The sequence below is a fragment of the Bombus pyrosoma genome, linkage group LG13 (assembly GCF_014825855.1).
Source record: "Bombus pyrosoma isolate SC7728 linkage group LG13, ASM1482585v1, whole genome shotgun sequence".
Taxonomy (NCBI): Eukaryota; Metazoa; Arthropoda; class Insecta; order Hymenoptera; family Apidae; genus Bombus; species Bombus pyrosoma.
The window spans coordinates 5612433-5627415 of record NC_057782.1 but is presented as its reverse complement, the minus strand read 5'-3'; the positions used below and the strand labels follow the sequence as shown (position 1 = coordinate 5627415).

The following is a 14983-nucleotide window of genomic DNA, read 5'->3' as shown; positions in this document are numbered from 1 at the left end:
ACAACCTAAAGTATAAGATCAGATAATAATTCTTAAAGACTTTGCTCAATAACTTTTCAGATTTATCTCGTACTCCATAAAGATCCTAATATCATAAAGTGGGCATCATAGGGACATTCCCTATACCATAAAATCATTCTTATCTTCATCCACATTTATTACGCAATATTTAACTATACAAAACAGTACTTGCATGTATTTTTACCATATAAAAGGAACTTTTGGGGTTAGGTTAGTTGGGGGTAGGTTGGGGTTAGGTGGGGTAAAAGGAAGTTTTACCATATAAAAGAAGTAATGAACACGTCACAAATTATTTAATGATAAATACAATTAGTTTGTTAGTAATTCGACCCGACTTTATGATATTTTTCGATATATTCGTTAGACTAAACGACCTGGATTTTATTCGTCTGAACCTCTCGATGCATTCCATTTGAATCCCCAAATGATACTGATTGCCCTTCGATTTTTTCTTTATCTTCTCTGGGAGACGACTCCCACTATATCTTGGCTTGGGTCGTGCCACTGTTCGCGCCTATGATCACGTATGCCACCTCCTTTGTGTAGATGAAATAACGGACCGAAGGCGAATCGACGTTTCTAGAAAGAACTCGCTGCTTGATGACAACTATGCGCTTGTCGCTACATTCTATATATTTCGCCGGTCCTATAAGACGATCCGTCTGCGATACTGTAGTACCACGAGCGACGGTTAGGGACACGGTCTATGGTAAGCTACTCGTGGCGTAACACCATGAATCTTATAGAAGCACCGTATTATCTGTCATGCTGTAATACCATGTGTCGTTCAGTATTCTTGGTGTTGAAGGATGCCACCCCAAGGAACAAATTAATTCGTGGAACGTTCTCCAGTCGAACAACCGAATGGTCAGCTTCTGGAACGGGCGAGAAAGCTCGAAGGGTGGAATTACCAACGTGCATACATATATGGAACAGCAGCGGTTGGAATCCCGCTGTGTCCCTTTGGCCGATTCTGATCGGGAATTTCTTGCGACCTTCAGAGGGCCAAGGGATAGTACGCGTCGGGATTACATCAGTATGGATTGCGCGTAATACCCTGTAAACCGAGTGAAGCTTTCTTTTGTTTTTGCGTCGGCTTTCATCTCTCTGGAAAAGCGAGAACGATCTCCGATAGGGAAGCATCAAAGCGTTTCGTTTTATCCGGTACACGTGATCAGGAAACAGTTTCGTTCGTCATTTCAGTCAGATTCCATCACATCCAGATGTTATCAAACAGATATCATTCGTACAAAAATACAGGGTCCATCCAAATAACATATAAAAACGGAAATGGTGTGATTCCTTGTGCAAAAGTAAGAGAAACATATGGAATCAAACTTTTTCATTTTCGACTTAGTTTTCGAGAAAATCGAATTTGAAAATTGATCTACTTGATATACTTGAACATGGCTAATTGTCGTACTACGTGTGAAGATAAGTCGACAATGCAGAATAAAATTTTTCACAGAACGCTTTGTTCCTGAGAAAAAAGTACTAAGCCGAGTCCTAAGTAAACGCGTTCACATTCTATTCTTTGCTTTAAACGAAGCTTTAAAATTTTTATTAATCTCAGAATAAAATTCGCATTTTGTTCTACATTTTTAACTTATTTTCACACTTAGAATAACCCGCTGTCGATTATTTAGTCCTGTCCAGTGTGAGATTAAACATGTTCGAGTATACTTGATAAATTTCCAAACTCGATTTTCTCAGCAATTGAGCCGAGAATGCAAACATTGTATTTTTATGTCTTTTTTAATTTTTCCACACGGAAGAGTTTTTTGGCATTAATACAATCGACGATATTTAAATAATAAATATATGTAGCGATATACGTAGTAAATATTAAGATATATTATTGTCATATGGTTCAGTAGATAGTTTAGCACTGTAGTCTTTATGACTATAAATCAGACGTAAATTGTCTGAATATCTATGGAGGATAGTGCACTTGGTGTGTGCGTGTACAACGATCGAATAAATTAGTTCGTAGGTGGAGTATGAAATTGGAATTTTTTAATAACACGTATGGAACGATAGAAGAACGGAGACTCGACTTTATTATGTTTCGCGAGCAAGCTTAATTACGCGAATGATAGGCACACAACAAAAAGTCCGGTGTGGAATTCTTTGCAACCGCAAACAATTCTCCGGCTAATTAGCTTGAATCTGGGCGTAAATTGCCGATGAAATGGCTGTTAAAATCCATCGTGGAGCCGAAACGCAGGAGGAAGGAGCAGAGAGTAAGCTAAAAGGAGATGAAGATGAAACGAAAAGAAAAAGAGGAAGAACAGAGAGATAGTACAAAAGGTACCGCCCTTGAGGTCATTACTGTACCGTGGTTTGGATCGTGGCAGCCTAGAAAGTTTCTTGGTCGCTTGCCAGACACTCACGCGAGCGACCACCTTCAAAAAATACCCGTGAAAGAGCCGAGAATACCGATCGTCGCGCGGCGAATGAAAGGGGACACGGGGAGTTTGCGAAGAGGGAGCGAAATTTCACGGGCCACTTAGAAACGATACTCGTGACGATTCTTTTCACCAACGTCGTCCTTCTAGTGAGTTATGAAATATAGCTGCCCGATCGGGCGTAGCTTTCATATTTCCTTGGAACCAGGCAACGTGCGAGCGCTTCGCCTCTCGTTGTTTTCGCCGTGGAAACGTCCACGGTGATGTACTTTCCGTCGGAAATACGAGTCCAATCGTTCATAAAGCTCCTGGGGTATTGCTTGTATGGCGCTCGACGATAGGTGAATCTACGCCCATACAGCGACTTCTCCTTTTTCACTGTGTTCCTCCGCGATTCCCTTCGCTGCTCTATTGTCTCCTCTCCGAGGCCGGATGCATGACGTGATCCTCCGTCATACAGAACAGCGTCTGATGAAAATGGTATTTGGAAATCTGATAAAGCGAACTACCATCGTAAATCGACCGTTTCGACAACCGTTCTCTTTATCTCATGCTGCAAGAATCATGGTAGTCTGGCATTAACCTCGATGCAATTAAATGAAGAATCTGAGATTAAGCGTTCTGGAGCATGACATGTTCTATGCGTCTCGTGTTCCCATGTGTGTATTCTTTCGGATGTCTTGCGGGTTTCTACGTACTTTATACACGGTAAGGCAAATTTTTGTGGAAGGTACGACAGTGGCTGATTCAGCACTTTAAAATAAGGAGTTCGTATAAACATACGTCGATATGACGTTGTTTTCAAGTTACAGCTTGTTTTACGATGCCAGACATTACTTAGATCAACGATTTCCTGGCAAATGGACAGGTCGCGTTGGCCTTATTTCCTGACCAGCTCCCTGGATGGACCTGAATTCATACGATTATTAGTTACGGGGACGTTTAAAATCTCTTGTTTATACTGCGTCAGTTAATTGTGTTAATACTCGTCGTCGTCGTGACGATCAAAGTTATCGATAAATTCGATACAAGTTGATCGAACAAGTTCGACGATTCATAAGATGCGATGCATTTACGCTTCCGTTGAAGCTGGACCTGCTCACTTCGAGGAATTTTTCCGAAGGTAGGTAACCAACTATTACGACACGAAACAAACTATTTGTCGAAAAAATGTCATATCAAGAAGGTCGTATGTGAACATTTCTTCCTACTTTATTGTGTTGAATCGATTCCTCGTGCCGTATTTCCCGCGCGTTGTGACTCACCCTGTATGTCGATTGATCGACACGTGAAACCGATACAAAGTATCGTGCAGATTCGTTCGAATATCTCCGGACGATTTGAAATTCAAGAGTCGGAATAAATTCCTTGAACCTCGGTCGTCCTTTTGTCAGTTTTATTAGGTTCCCGAAGATACCACAGGGCTTAAGTATAATTCGAGAGCACAATAACGTCTGGTAAAGTGCCATTCCAGACTACCACCATTACAGATTATGGACATTCCACGTGAACACTAAACATTGTCACTCATCCTATTCAATCTTCGATACTTCGACGTAAAAGCACTAGAGCAACCAAACAGTATAAATCTTGGTTGCAAGGCAATCCGTTGTCGTAAAATGTCTCATCGAATATTTCCATAAATCAATCTATTTTGGGTGATAAAAATTTGTATCCTTCGACCATGAGAAGATTCGTCAGGAATAAAAAATCATTTCTTCGACGAATACAATAGAAGAAAAAATATATATAAAAACGTTATATAAAACATCTTGAGATGTTATTAGTATTGTGACGAGACACAACTGTTGTTTCTATAAGCTTCCAGATACTTTTACGAGTCAAACCACATATTTTTCATAGTCTTGCTTGTATAGTTCTTTAGGTGCCTTCTTCAAAATGCTCCTCAGTTGTATATTTATCGTTATCGTTATCAAACGAGCACGATGCTTTTGAATCTTATTGTTTATTATAGAACAATTTTTCTAATCTTCCTCGTTAATTCTACATCTACGATCGAAGCAACAAGATCAGAAACACAGCAGAGAGATAAGATCTTGTAACTTCCACTCTTTCGAACTTGTTTCAAGCTTTGTTAATATAACGAACATAATCGTCTCTCATAATATACACGATGTGTCCGTAAAAAATACCTACAAGCGTTCGCACATTTTCGTGAGCTATCGACCATCGTAGGACTCGCGGATAAACGAACAGTTTGAGGACACTGTGAGAACAGGAGGCTGCGAACGTTGTATTCAGGTTGGGATCGGCTGCTCGTTCAAATAATCTCTCGGAGGCACGTCAACGGGAACGGTGTCATCAATTTGACCCTGTTTTCACTTCGGTTCGATATTGCGATCCGCGACCTCGCGGCGTCGAGTATTCGCTGATCGTGGTATCTGACAGTAGCAATAACGGAACACAGTCGATTAGACTCCCTTACACTCGATTTTATCTTATATTCCTCCTTCTTTTCCTTCTGCTCTCCTCGTATTTTCTGACAACTGTCTCAGACCGGCAAACTACGGTTTTACTTCGCGTTCGCATGTGAATATCGATAACCAGTCGACAAGTTGGCGTTTCGTTCTTTCCACTAGGATATATAACATTAATCGCGTGGTAGGAAATGCAAACAAGCTGCATAGACTGGTAGCGACAAACAAAGTGAAAAATGTTACGGGCAAGAAATAGTCAGGGAGACAAAGCGTTTTTGAGCGATTAAATTACAGTCACGAAAGCAGCAGCCATCTTGCATAATAATTTAAGCAAGCAATGTTATTAATAAATTGACAAGTGAAAAGTTACTTAAATATCAGTGATATGATATTTTATAGTGTTACAATTTCACTGACAGTGTAAATTGTAAAATTCGCTGAAAGAGTTTCGTTTACTTTATTACCAAACTTAGTACTGCCACGCAAGAGGATTTATTAGTATTATAACTTGTAAAATTTCACTGATAATATTAGTTCAATTGTGCAAGAGGGCTGCTTACAGTTGCACGTTTTCCGAACCAGAGCTTTCGATCTCTCGGCGAAATCCTCGTGGGAAACGTTGCAGCCAGTTCGATTTTTTCATGCCGTAGAAATTCACAAAGAACAGGGTCGTCCTTCGATATCTCCTTGCTACCTCCATGCACCTTGTCATTTGCAACAGAGATACGAGTTCACGAGTTAAATATATCCGGATTTTATAATATTCTATACCATAGAAAATATTCTGTATGATTTCCATAGAAATTTCCAATAAACTTCGATTGTCGATAATTTAGAGAATTTAATGTCAAGAACGCGGATGGAAAGTGGATTAAGAGCACTGTGATTCGTAATATAGAGGACTTCCAGGTATCCCGGAAGTTCGAGGTAGTTTCTAGGTTACGATTCTCCGGGAACGACGATCGACAGAGTTTCCACGGTGTTTATTAACCGCGAGACAAGGCGAATCGTAGACTCGAATGCGACGCCTGGGGCGTTCGACGAATACTCAACTGTCCAGAATTATATCCACGAAGATTAGAAGCGAACCTTACCCGAATAGACGCCTGAAATTCGTGGATCGAGAATCGCTAGATCCGAGTGTTCAATATCATAACGCCTAACGCCGAGTCGCTCTGTAACTCTACCAGCTGAATTCCAGTCGTATTGTCATGGTGATCGCGGTGATAATGGATGGCGGATTTGCAGGAATATCGATGGATTGGTCGATGGATTTCTTGGAAACATTGGAATACCAAGCCTAGACGATGGAAAACGAGCAATTGCCATTACTGAGCAGCGTTAGTTAAATGAAGGTGGAATGGTGGGTATTCTCTTCTCGATTATTTACTGAGAGTCGCAAGTATTATTAGAGTCGCTGCTACTATTAAATCACTATTTTACGTAAGTGTTGGTTGTTTCTAATTATGTATATTAGCCATTATTACATTTATCGGAAAACTTAATTTAACATATTTGGACAAATTGTATTTTATTCGGTATTTTCCAGATATTTTTAGACGAAATGCATTTTTAACGTCGCGCACAATATGTTTTCATGTATCAAAGGAAAAAGGCTTCCTCTTGTACAATTAAATTAATTACTGTTAGTTATAAGCTATACATTATCAGTATTTTAGTTTCATAACACCTAAAAATCTGAGTAATACAGCGAGCGAGACTTTGCAAAGATTTTGCAAGTAAATTTTATTAATTGTATAAATTATTTGATTATTCTATATGATGTTGAATTTTATGCAGGAATTTGCACCTGTAGAATAATAAAATTGAAGTTTATGATGTATAACTCGTGTCTTGTCAGTTTATTAATGTTCTATTTTATTAATATTTTATCAATTGATGAATTATCGTGTAAGCCGACCTTCGTTAAAAATGATATTCAACTTTACATTCATCATCCGATATCTCATATTTAACAGTTTATGACGGCCATAACTTTTGTTACATAATGAAATAACCTTCATCATTTTTTCATAAGTTCATGACCCTGTATCTTTTATTAAATATTCTCCACATATTCTCTATAATTTTATATCTTTCGCGTACATTTAGTATAAAAATGCACGATAAGAACAAAATAGAGTTTTGCTTTATTTAACATGGAAATTACGTGAAAAAAAATAAAGCTATACATGTATCCGATAAAATAATTACACAACCGTAGTTCAAAAGATAAAAAATAACCCACTCCTCGTTCACAGACCACCGTTCGATAGTTTTAACATAGAAATCTCACGCATTTCGTCACTTATTTCTCATAACAATAACATAATATTTTCGTCATTATTTTACGCGTAATCGGATATCGTCAATTATATCTACTGCACGAATGATAGCTAGCGTATAATAACGTACAAAAGTACGTATATCAAACAAAAAAAAAAAAAAGAGGAAACTCCGACGGGGTAAAAAATAGTCCGGCGGATGAACATCATCACAGTAGCCCGATTTCACGAGCATTGTTATGGTGATAGAGTTCGAGAATCAAAAAAAAAAAAAAAAGAAAGAAAAAATAGAAGTGGAAGGGAAGAAAGAAAAGGGGTGAAAAAGAGTGGGATGAAACACGAGGCAATAGCAATACGCCTGCACGAACGAATTTGTTACCAGGAGAGTTTTGATACCATTTAATTCGTTGTTTCGACTGTGACGAATTCATCATGAACGGTGGGAGGCGGGAAAACCTTCGATTTCTATTTAACCCATTCAAACTCGTTTTCACGTGTTTCTTTAACTATCGAAATAGGAAACGCCCGCGCCGGATTGTTCAATATTTAACTGCAAGTTTTTGTAGAGTTTCGTTTTTATCCAGACCAGCCAAATGCTGGAAATGCCGATTGGAGACAACAATCGATGAAAAGCACGCGCGGTTTTCCACGTCGCGTTGCGAACATAATAAATCTTAAATTCCCTAGCTATTTGAAATTTTTGTATTCGCGCGACATGGTCGAGGGGTGGGGATGCAAGCAGGCACGCGATAGATTTGCAATCAAAAACATTCGTCTTTAGTCCTTCGACGAGTGAATGACAACGCAACGTGGCTGTCAACCTTAGCGTATTATTTTTGTAAGCACGTGTGTGGAATATTGTGCGTAGTGATGCATTGTAAAGCCTGATCTCAGGCTCTCTTATCTCCGGTAAAGTGTATGAAAGAATAATTCTTAAACTCTGTAAGAAAATTCTGTTCTAAAAATTTCTGTGTTCCTGTGAGCTTATCCATAAGAGGAAACTTATGGAGTGGGGATAGAAGCACGTAAACCTTCATCGACGTTATACGTCTTTGATCCTTCGACAGGTGAATGTCAACACAACATCAAGTGCATTTTACGAAGTATATTGTGCATGCATAACATCGCGAGTTTGGAACATTTAACATTTAACATTGTGAGACAATAAGGTAAAAAGATACTAAATCATGAATTCTGTAAAAAGATTTCTGTGATCGTGTGACTAACTTTGTCCATAGGAGAAATTTCTGGAACGAATATAGCAGAATCAGGTAAGCGTTCATCAGCACCAGATGCCTTTTACTTCTTCAACGAGTCGAATATAAACACGAAAGCATTTCCATTGTTCGTCGAGTAAATTTCGCTTAATATAATTGTTTATATAACATCGCAAGTAATCCTGAAATATATTTTCTATCTCGGGAATCTACGATGAAGGTACAGAATCTTAAATTCGATAGAAAAATTTCGTGCTAGAAATTTCTGTATTCGTACGACTTTGTCCATAGGAGAAACTTATGGAGTGGGGTTAAGAGATACAGCGTTCGTCGACGCCATGTGTCTTTGACTCTTTGACGAGTCAATGTCAACACGACGACGAGTGGACTTCTCGTGCTATGCTTCGGCGTGGAATCTCGTGTAGAGTGTAGAGGCACATGACGACAACTTTTGATGGAATTCGTGAACTGGATACGAAGCAGACTGCTTCAAAGAACCTGAATCGAGTAAGTACTACTCTCTCATTTACATTCTTGCGTTTTACCCGAATGCAAATTTACAAGTTGGATGTTTTCGTGGTTATTCCATGGCGTTAGTTGTTGCGAGACAATTCTGTGATCCGAACCTAACATTTCTAAAAACTAACTTATTGAAGATAACAATAATTATTTCTTAGTTCTGTTTATAAATATATTAAAGAAAAAACGAAGAATATACATTGCTAACTGTAAGTATTAGTTAGGGCACTTATCGTATTCGAACAAAATGTTTGCATGATATTTAGAATAATTTAAACTCGTAATTTCTTGTTATTTTATTATAAATCTCTTCTTTCATTCACATCCTATGAGATATCTAGTAATATAAAATACTACACAAAGTATAATTTGCCAGAGTATTTCAATAAATATAAAAATCATACGGGAACAACATGATAGATTATGGTTATATTACATTACGTTAACTGTACACCGAATCGCATCAATCTTATAACATTTCGGTTCGAATATCGCATTATCATCATCGACAAAGCAAGAAGGAACAAAAAGAGAAAACAGAAATGCATGAAAATCTTGCAGCAACGTCGATCAGATTACGCTCTCGACCAACATCTCGAAGTTTGTGTTGTTCACAAACATACTCTCTATTTGCTCTTCTCTCGTTCGCTTTAATCCGAAAGTCAAGTAGTGTTTTCATCGATTAAACTTCGTTTTCCAAAAAACTACAACGTAATGGAAACCGAACGGGGGGAGGTGGGAGGGGAGGCAAGAGAAAAGAGAGAAAAATGATTAAGAGAAACGGAATGAAAAATATTAAAAGTACTTTACGTAGGTACTTGAAAATAAAAATCGTTGTAATGTTCGTCCCGTTTGAAACAGTATCTGCGCGTATTTTTTACGCGATGCGTGCGTACATAGGGGAAAAGGGACAGAGACAGGAGAAAAAAGAACGAAGGATAAAAATACAGCAAATAGAATTATATCTGGAATAGCGGGCGTTACGCGCGTCGGATTTCGCGCTGTAAATGCCATCGTATAAAAGTGAGACGAATAATGAAAATGGTTTTGCACGGCATGCCGCGTGTTCGGTGTTTCGAATTTGCCACCGGCCGTGCATCGGGATTATGAAAAATCCGTGCTCGACGTTAGAGAAATTTAATGAAAATTTTTTATCCACCTATTTTTTCAAACTTCTTCCTCCCTTTTTCTTTCCTTTTTTTTTTTCTTGTTTTCTTTTAATCATCTGCCTGATCAAGAATGGCACGTTCAAACCACGGCGGGTCAAACTGTTCGAAATTAAATTGGTTGAAACGATGCTTGTCTAGTGGTTAAATTACATTCTGGCCATTCAACTTTCGAATTATCCTACGAATCGAAGTACGTTTACGGAAAACGTATTGTTAAGCACAATGAACAAAAAAATTAATTAGACGAGGCAGCGTAGTACGTTCGAATAGCAAATATATTACTAAAAGAGGAAATTGGGATGCTATTTCGTGGATGAAACGAGAGCACGGCCGATGTAGATTACGTTTTGCTCCATAAATACCGGAAGTATGGAAAGTGTAACGAGATAACTGTCGGTATACTTGATTTGTGGCTAGATGGAATATGTGGGATTTGATGTTATTGCCGGTGTTTGCGCGAAAGGGTCTCGCGAATATCCGCGGAACCACTTTGGCCAATGATGCGAAACAGTGATGGTGCGATTCTGAAAAACTGGATCAATTTCCTTCTATTACACAATATTAATCGAGTAACTAAGAGGGAAAGTGGTACGAGTGACAAAATTTTTGATCGCAAAGGTTATAGATAAAATGAAATTTTAATTGAAGAGTCTGTGTTTTCAAACATTAGAAGATATCTACTGTAGATATTCATAAAGACTCGTAAATTGATGAAACAAAATTGCCTAGAGAAATAAAATTATATCCTAAATAGGATTCTAGGAAATTATGTATCCTTTTCTCAACTTGTCTCTTGAAGGGGGAAAGATACACTTCTACCTCTTTTCTCGTTATTTTATAGCGTATTTTAATTTTCATTTTTATTGCGTTATTAACATATTAACGGCCACTGTGGAGTTTTTTTTCGTGACAAAAGAATTACTACGTAAACCAATTAAGAATAATTCTAAAGTAAAGAAACTCCAAGTATTTATTTCAATTAATCTTGAAATACTATATCTACGCGATATAATGCACATTCTAATTACGAAAACAATTATAACTGGAGTACGTTTAAATAGTTCGCAGAATATAATTTTATTAACCGACGTCTGCATCAAATAAATTGAAACAAAAATGAGAATATCCAGTGAATATCGAACCGTAGTATTTCGCTATACGCGGCACAAACACGTGATATATAAAAACAAATTTTTCAAACCCCTGTCTTTGAAAATTATAGAAGCTTTCAATGTTCACTATAAAAATCTCCATAAAATTGTATTAAAATCTTCTCTCTTTTAAACAGATAGCTATCATGGTGAACGTGTGGAAACGGCTGTTAGTTATGTCTATTAAATTGAAACAAGACGTCAGAATGTGAACAAGAGGACGAGATGTAATTTCAAGAACTCGTAATACGGGAACCGAAGCAGCGGGGAATTCGATAACCATCGAGCACGGAAGTTAATTAAGACGATCATGCAATAAACATATCGAGCGTATCGTGAATAACCAGGCTTCCATGCAGTCGATCGAACTCGACCGCCGATCGGAGGAGCTTTACAATTAGCGGCTACATCGATTTCGTGTGTTTCGCCCCGAAGCGAATGCTTCAAGTTAGAGCATCGGCTTCCCAGGCATATTCTCTTTACGCGTGAAGTTGGGAGCGTCGTTGCTCGTCCATATTATGGCTAGTTGCCATTACGAAGCCACCGTAACACCGTCTCGATGAAATAGCTCTACTGTAACCCCTTTCCTCTTGCCCGTTTTGGCGTCATGAATATTCCACTCATATCGGGGAAACAATTCGTACTTTCCTTGGTAGTTGGAAAATTTAAAATTAAAATTATATCGTTGATATAACCAGGTATGCTTGTAACCGTATAATATTCATAGACTGGCAGCCAAGTATTTCGGAAAATAACGGCGCAACTATTTGAATTCATCGTATACGATAATTTCGCAACAATGGTGTGCGTAATGATGTGCCATTATTTATTTCATCGTCTCGTTATCCCTGTTATTTCGTTCACGTCAGGAAACAATAACGAAGTTCTCTTCGGCCCGTTATTGCGCCAATCGAGTTTCGAACTGCTTCGCAGACCGTGTTGTATCGCCGGTACGTACAAAGCAGCGTAATTACCGGTTTGATAACGGTATTACGGGTCGAGACGAAGGAAAAATTCCAAGCTTTTGCCGGCGATGGGAAACACGCACGAGAGAGATAGAAGGGTATAGTATACTGGATGCTTTAAATCCTCGACGAACGGAGCTCGTTTTCAACGCATCATTTTCAATTTCCAGGGTTATTCAGCGCGATGAATCAACGCTCATCGATCGTTGCTAGCCGCGAAGCAATCAGTTTTTGCATCGTTCTCCGGTAAGGAATGGCGTTCATGATGTTCAAAAGATTTCTCTCTCTTTCTCTCTCTCTCTCTCTCTCGCTGTAGCGAGGGAAGAGAAGAAGGATGATATCGATAGGAAACGGTATCTGAGGAAAACGTCTTCGCGTGAGGGCGACCTCCGAAAGTATCGTTTTTGCGACGACACCCAGCCATGGCTTATCATCGAGAGGATAAACGAACGTCATACAGTCGGATCATCCGGATTTGGATGGTTCGCGAATCGATCCTTCAATCGAACCCACGCCACCCTTCTTCTCCTTACACTTTGATACATTTCTTTCTCTCTCCATTTTTCCTTTTCTCTGTCTTATTTCTTTTCCTTTTTTAAATAAATGGCAAGATTTTTCGAATCGAGGATATTTATTCCTCTCGACGATATACAGAATCTCTGCAATTGCGATAGGATCGGGCGAGGAATAATTTTTCGCAAAAAAATAAATCGAAAATATACAAATGTACGAATGCATAAATTTTGCTTTCGAGAAATCCGATTTTGGAAATCTAGCCGTATTCGCATTTATGGACATGGATAATGGCTTTATCTAGTTCTCGTCTGTATTACTATCGCATTTTCTTTCTATCTGTACTGTTCGCCTTCTTTGATGCTTTTTATTCAAATGACTTCATAAATAAGGGTAGGATTTTTTAAAATTAATTTTCTTAATGCTGAAACTGTTCAATCTGTCGGACGCATGCTATTGCATACGATTGTACCGTTCAAATGAAATTTTTTTTAAAGTCCTTGGGTATTACTTACATTTCCTAATTCTTTAAAAACAGTAATTGTTTCCTATTTTTCAATGGCGCCTGTTATTTCTTAAATACACTCGATTTTACAAAACCTCATAGAGAGAAGTCCATCAAGCCGAAACTTACACTCAGATGCGTGCCGATTTTCAAGATAATTTTTCTTCTTAAAACCAAAGTCTATGCATTTAAAAACTTTATTGCACGCTTTCAACTGACTTTTTACGAAGGATCGTTCCTTAGACGTTCTACCGCGATTGCAGTCACACCGTATATATTCGAAACATTTACGACCGTAGGATCAATCTGATCTTCTCGCGGAAGTGGCGATTGTTTCCTGAAATCCAAGGATGTAATTGGTTCTTAAGGGGTTGTAAAACCGTTGACAGGGCTGTAAAACGTTTTCATGGTGTGAGACACATAAAACCCAGAGAAATCCGTGCGATCGTGGAATTATTAGCTTGGTGGATATTTCGCCGAATAGCTTTTTCAAGCCAAAAGAACCCGTTATAAAATTACCGACAGAAGGCGTGTTCTTTCATTCTCTTCCCGTCTATTCTTGTCCATTGAAGCCCCACTTGACTCTATATCGATTGTCATTTCACCGGTAGTACGACGTCGATCAAACGTTCTATAACCCATTACCGTTCAAGTTGTCCCATCCAAAAACAAAATAGACGATCGAGGAGATCCGAAACTTTGCGTCATCGAGATTCCCCGAGACGATTGAAAATCGAGAGAATACACGGAGGTTCCTTTTAGCAGAAAACTCTCTGTCTCTCTTTTCCTTTCTCTCTGTCTCCCTCCGTAGTTCCTTTTTAAAGCTCCGGTTGATAGCGTATAGATGGTAATAACGTGAAGTTAAAGATTTTCGAACCGGTCATACTGTCGATACGGTCGCCACGGTTCGTCAATTACCGAAAGTTGAGAGTATCGTCGGACCTTAGGGAGGCGGAAATACGATATAACTTTATCCCTGGTGCTTTCGACAATCTCGCCGGAAATAGCGTAGTCGAAGGTCGTGGGGAGGATTTCGAGAGAGAATCGAGACTCTGATCGCAGAATGCACCTTCTGAACATATATTCCGATGGAACAATACGATACTAAAGGGCTTGGAGGGGTTGAAGCGGGTTGGAGTTGAAGCATCGACCAGTTTTCTCTGTTCTATAAACCGGGGCCTCTGTTTGCCATTCGGTTCGTGTACCCGCAATCCCATGCGTGCTGCTCCAGCCAGAAAGAACAGACATGTTCAATACCTTGTGGCTTCCGGTTCACTATGCGGTTTTAATTTAATTACACGTGGCTGTGACGATGCAACAGGAATGCCGATGCTCGAAAAGAATACACCGAAACAAAGAAAATTCGAGTCCTTTTTTGATTGATATCTGAAATTTGATTGTTCGCTTTTTTAAACCAAAGGAAATTCTATGGAGCATATCCTGAACGTATTCCACGGGGGTAATACAGCGGCTTGTTGGCGCAAATGAATGCTACAACGTACTGGTTTTATCAATAAAACGATGACGATTCATTCCTTTCATGGGTGCCAGATGATCTATGCTTTTTTGTAACACTGAAAATACCAGACTAGTGAAAAGAATCGGAGTTTTTTTTTTACAGAAACTTTATGGAGTTACGGGCGATGTAGCTGTGGGGTTTTGAATGTTTTTTTATTTATAAAATGTATGGATAGAAGATATATCTTTTCATATATTTTTCATTTTAATTCTTTTGATACAAGTTTTATACTTTAGTGGTTGATATTCTAATATTCTAATAATACTAATATTA

At 38.6% G+C, this 14983-nt stretch overlaps 2 protein-coding genes across 7 annotated transcripts in view; one reads left to right on the top strand and one right to left on the bottom strand.

Annotated features, from left to right (window-relative positions):
- Positions 1–14983, bottom strand: part of LOC122574255 — a 116525-nt gene that overhangs the window by 39412 nt on the left and 62130 nt on the right. For 2 of the 3 annotated variants that reach the window (XM_043741626.1, XM_043741627.1), the window contains one exon: positions 5428–5571. The exons of the other annotated variant lie outside the window; for it this stretch is intronic. In XM_043741626.1, coding sequence (XP_043597561.1) covers positions 5428–5571 — 144 coding nt within the window. The remainder of the gene's footprint in view (positions 1–5427; positions 5572–14983) is intronic. 3 annotated transcript variants of the gene reach the window in all.
- The window catches only part of LOC122574256 (basement membrane-specific heparan sulfate proteoglycan core protein-like), a 298381-nt gene that overhangs the window by 224979 nt on the left and 58419 nt on the right, over positions 1–14983 (top strand). The window contains exons 9-10 of one of the 4 annotated variants that reach the window (XR_006318967.1): positions 6116–6230; positions 8661–8876. The gene's annotated coding sequence lies outside the window, so the exon portion shown is untranslated. Of the gene's footprint in view, positions 1–6115; positions 8619–8660; positions 8877–14983 lie in introns of those variants that run through there. The other 3 variants (XR_006318966.1, XR_006318969.1, XR_006318968.1) reach the window with 3 other exon arrangements.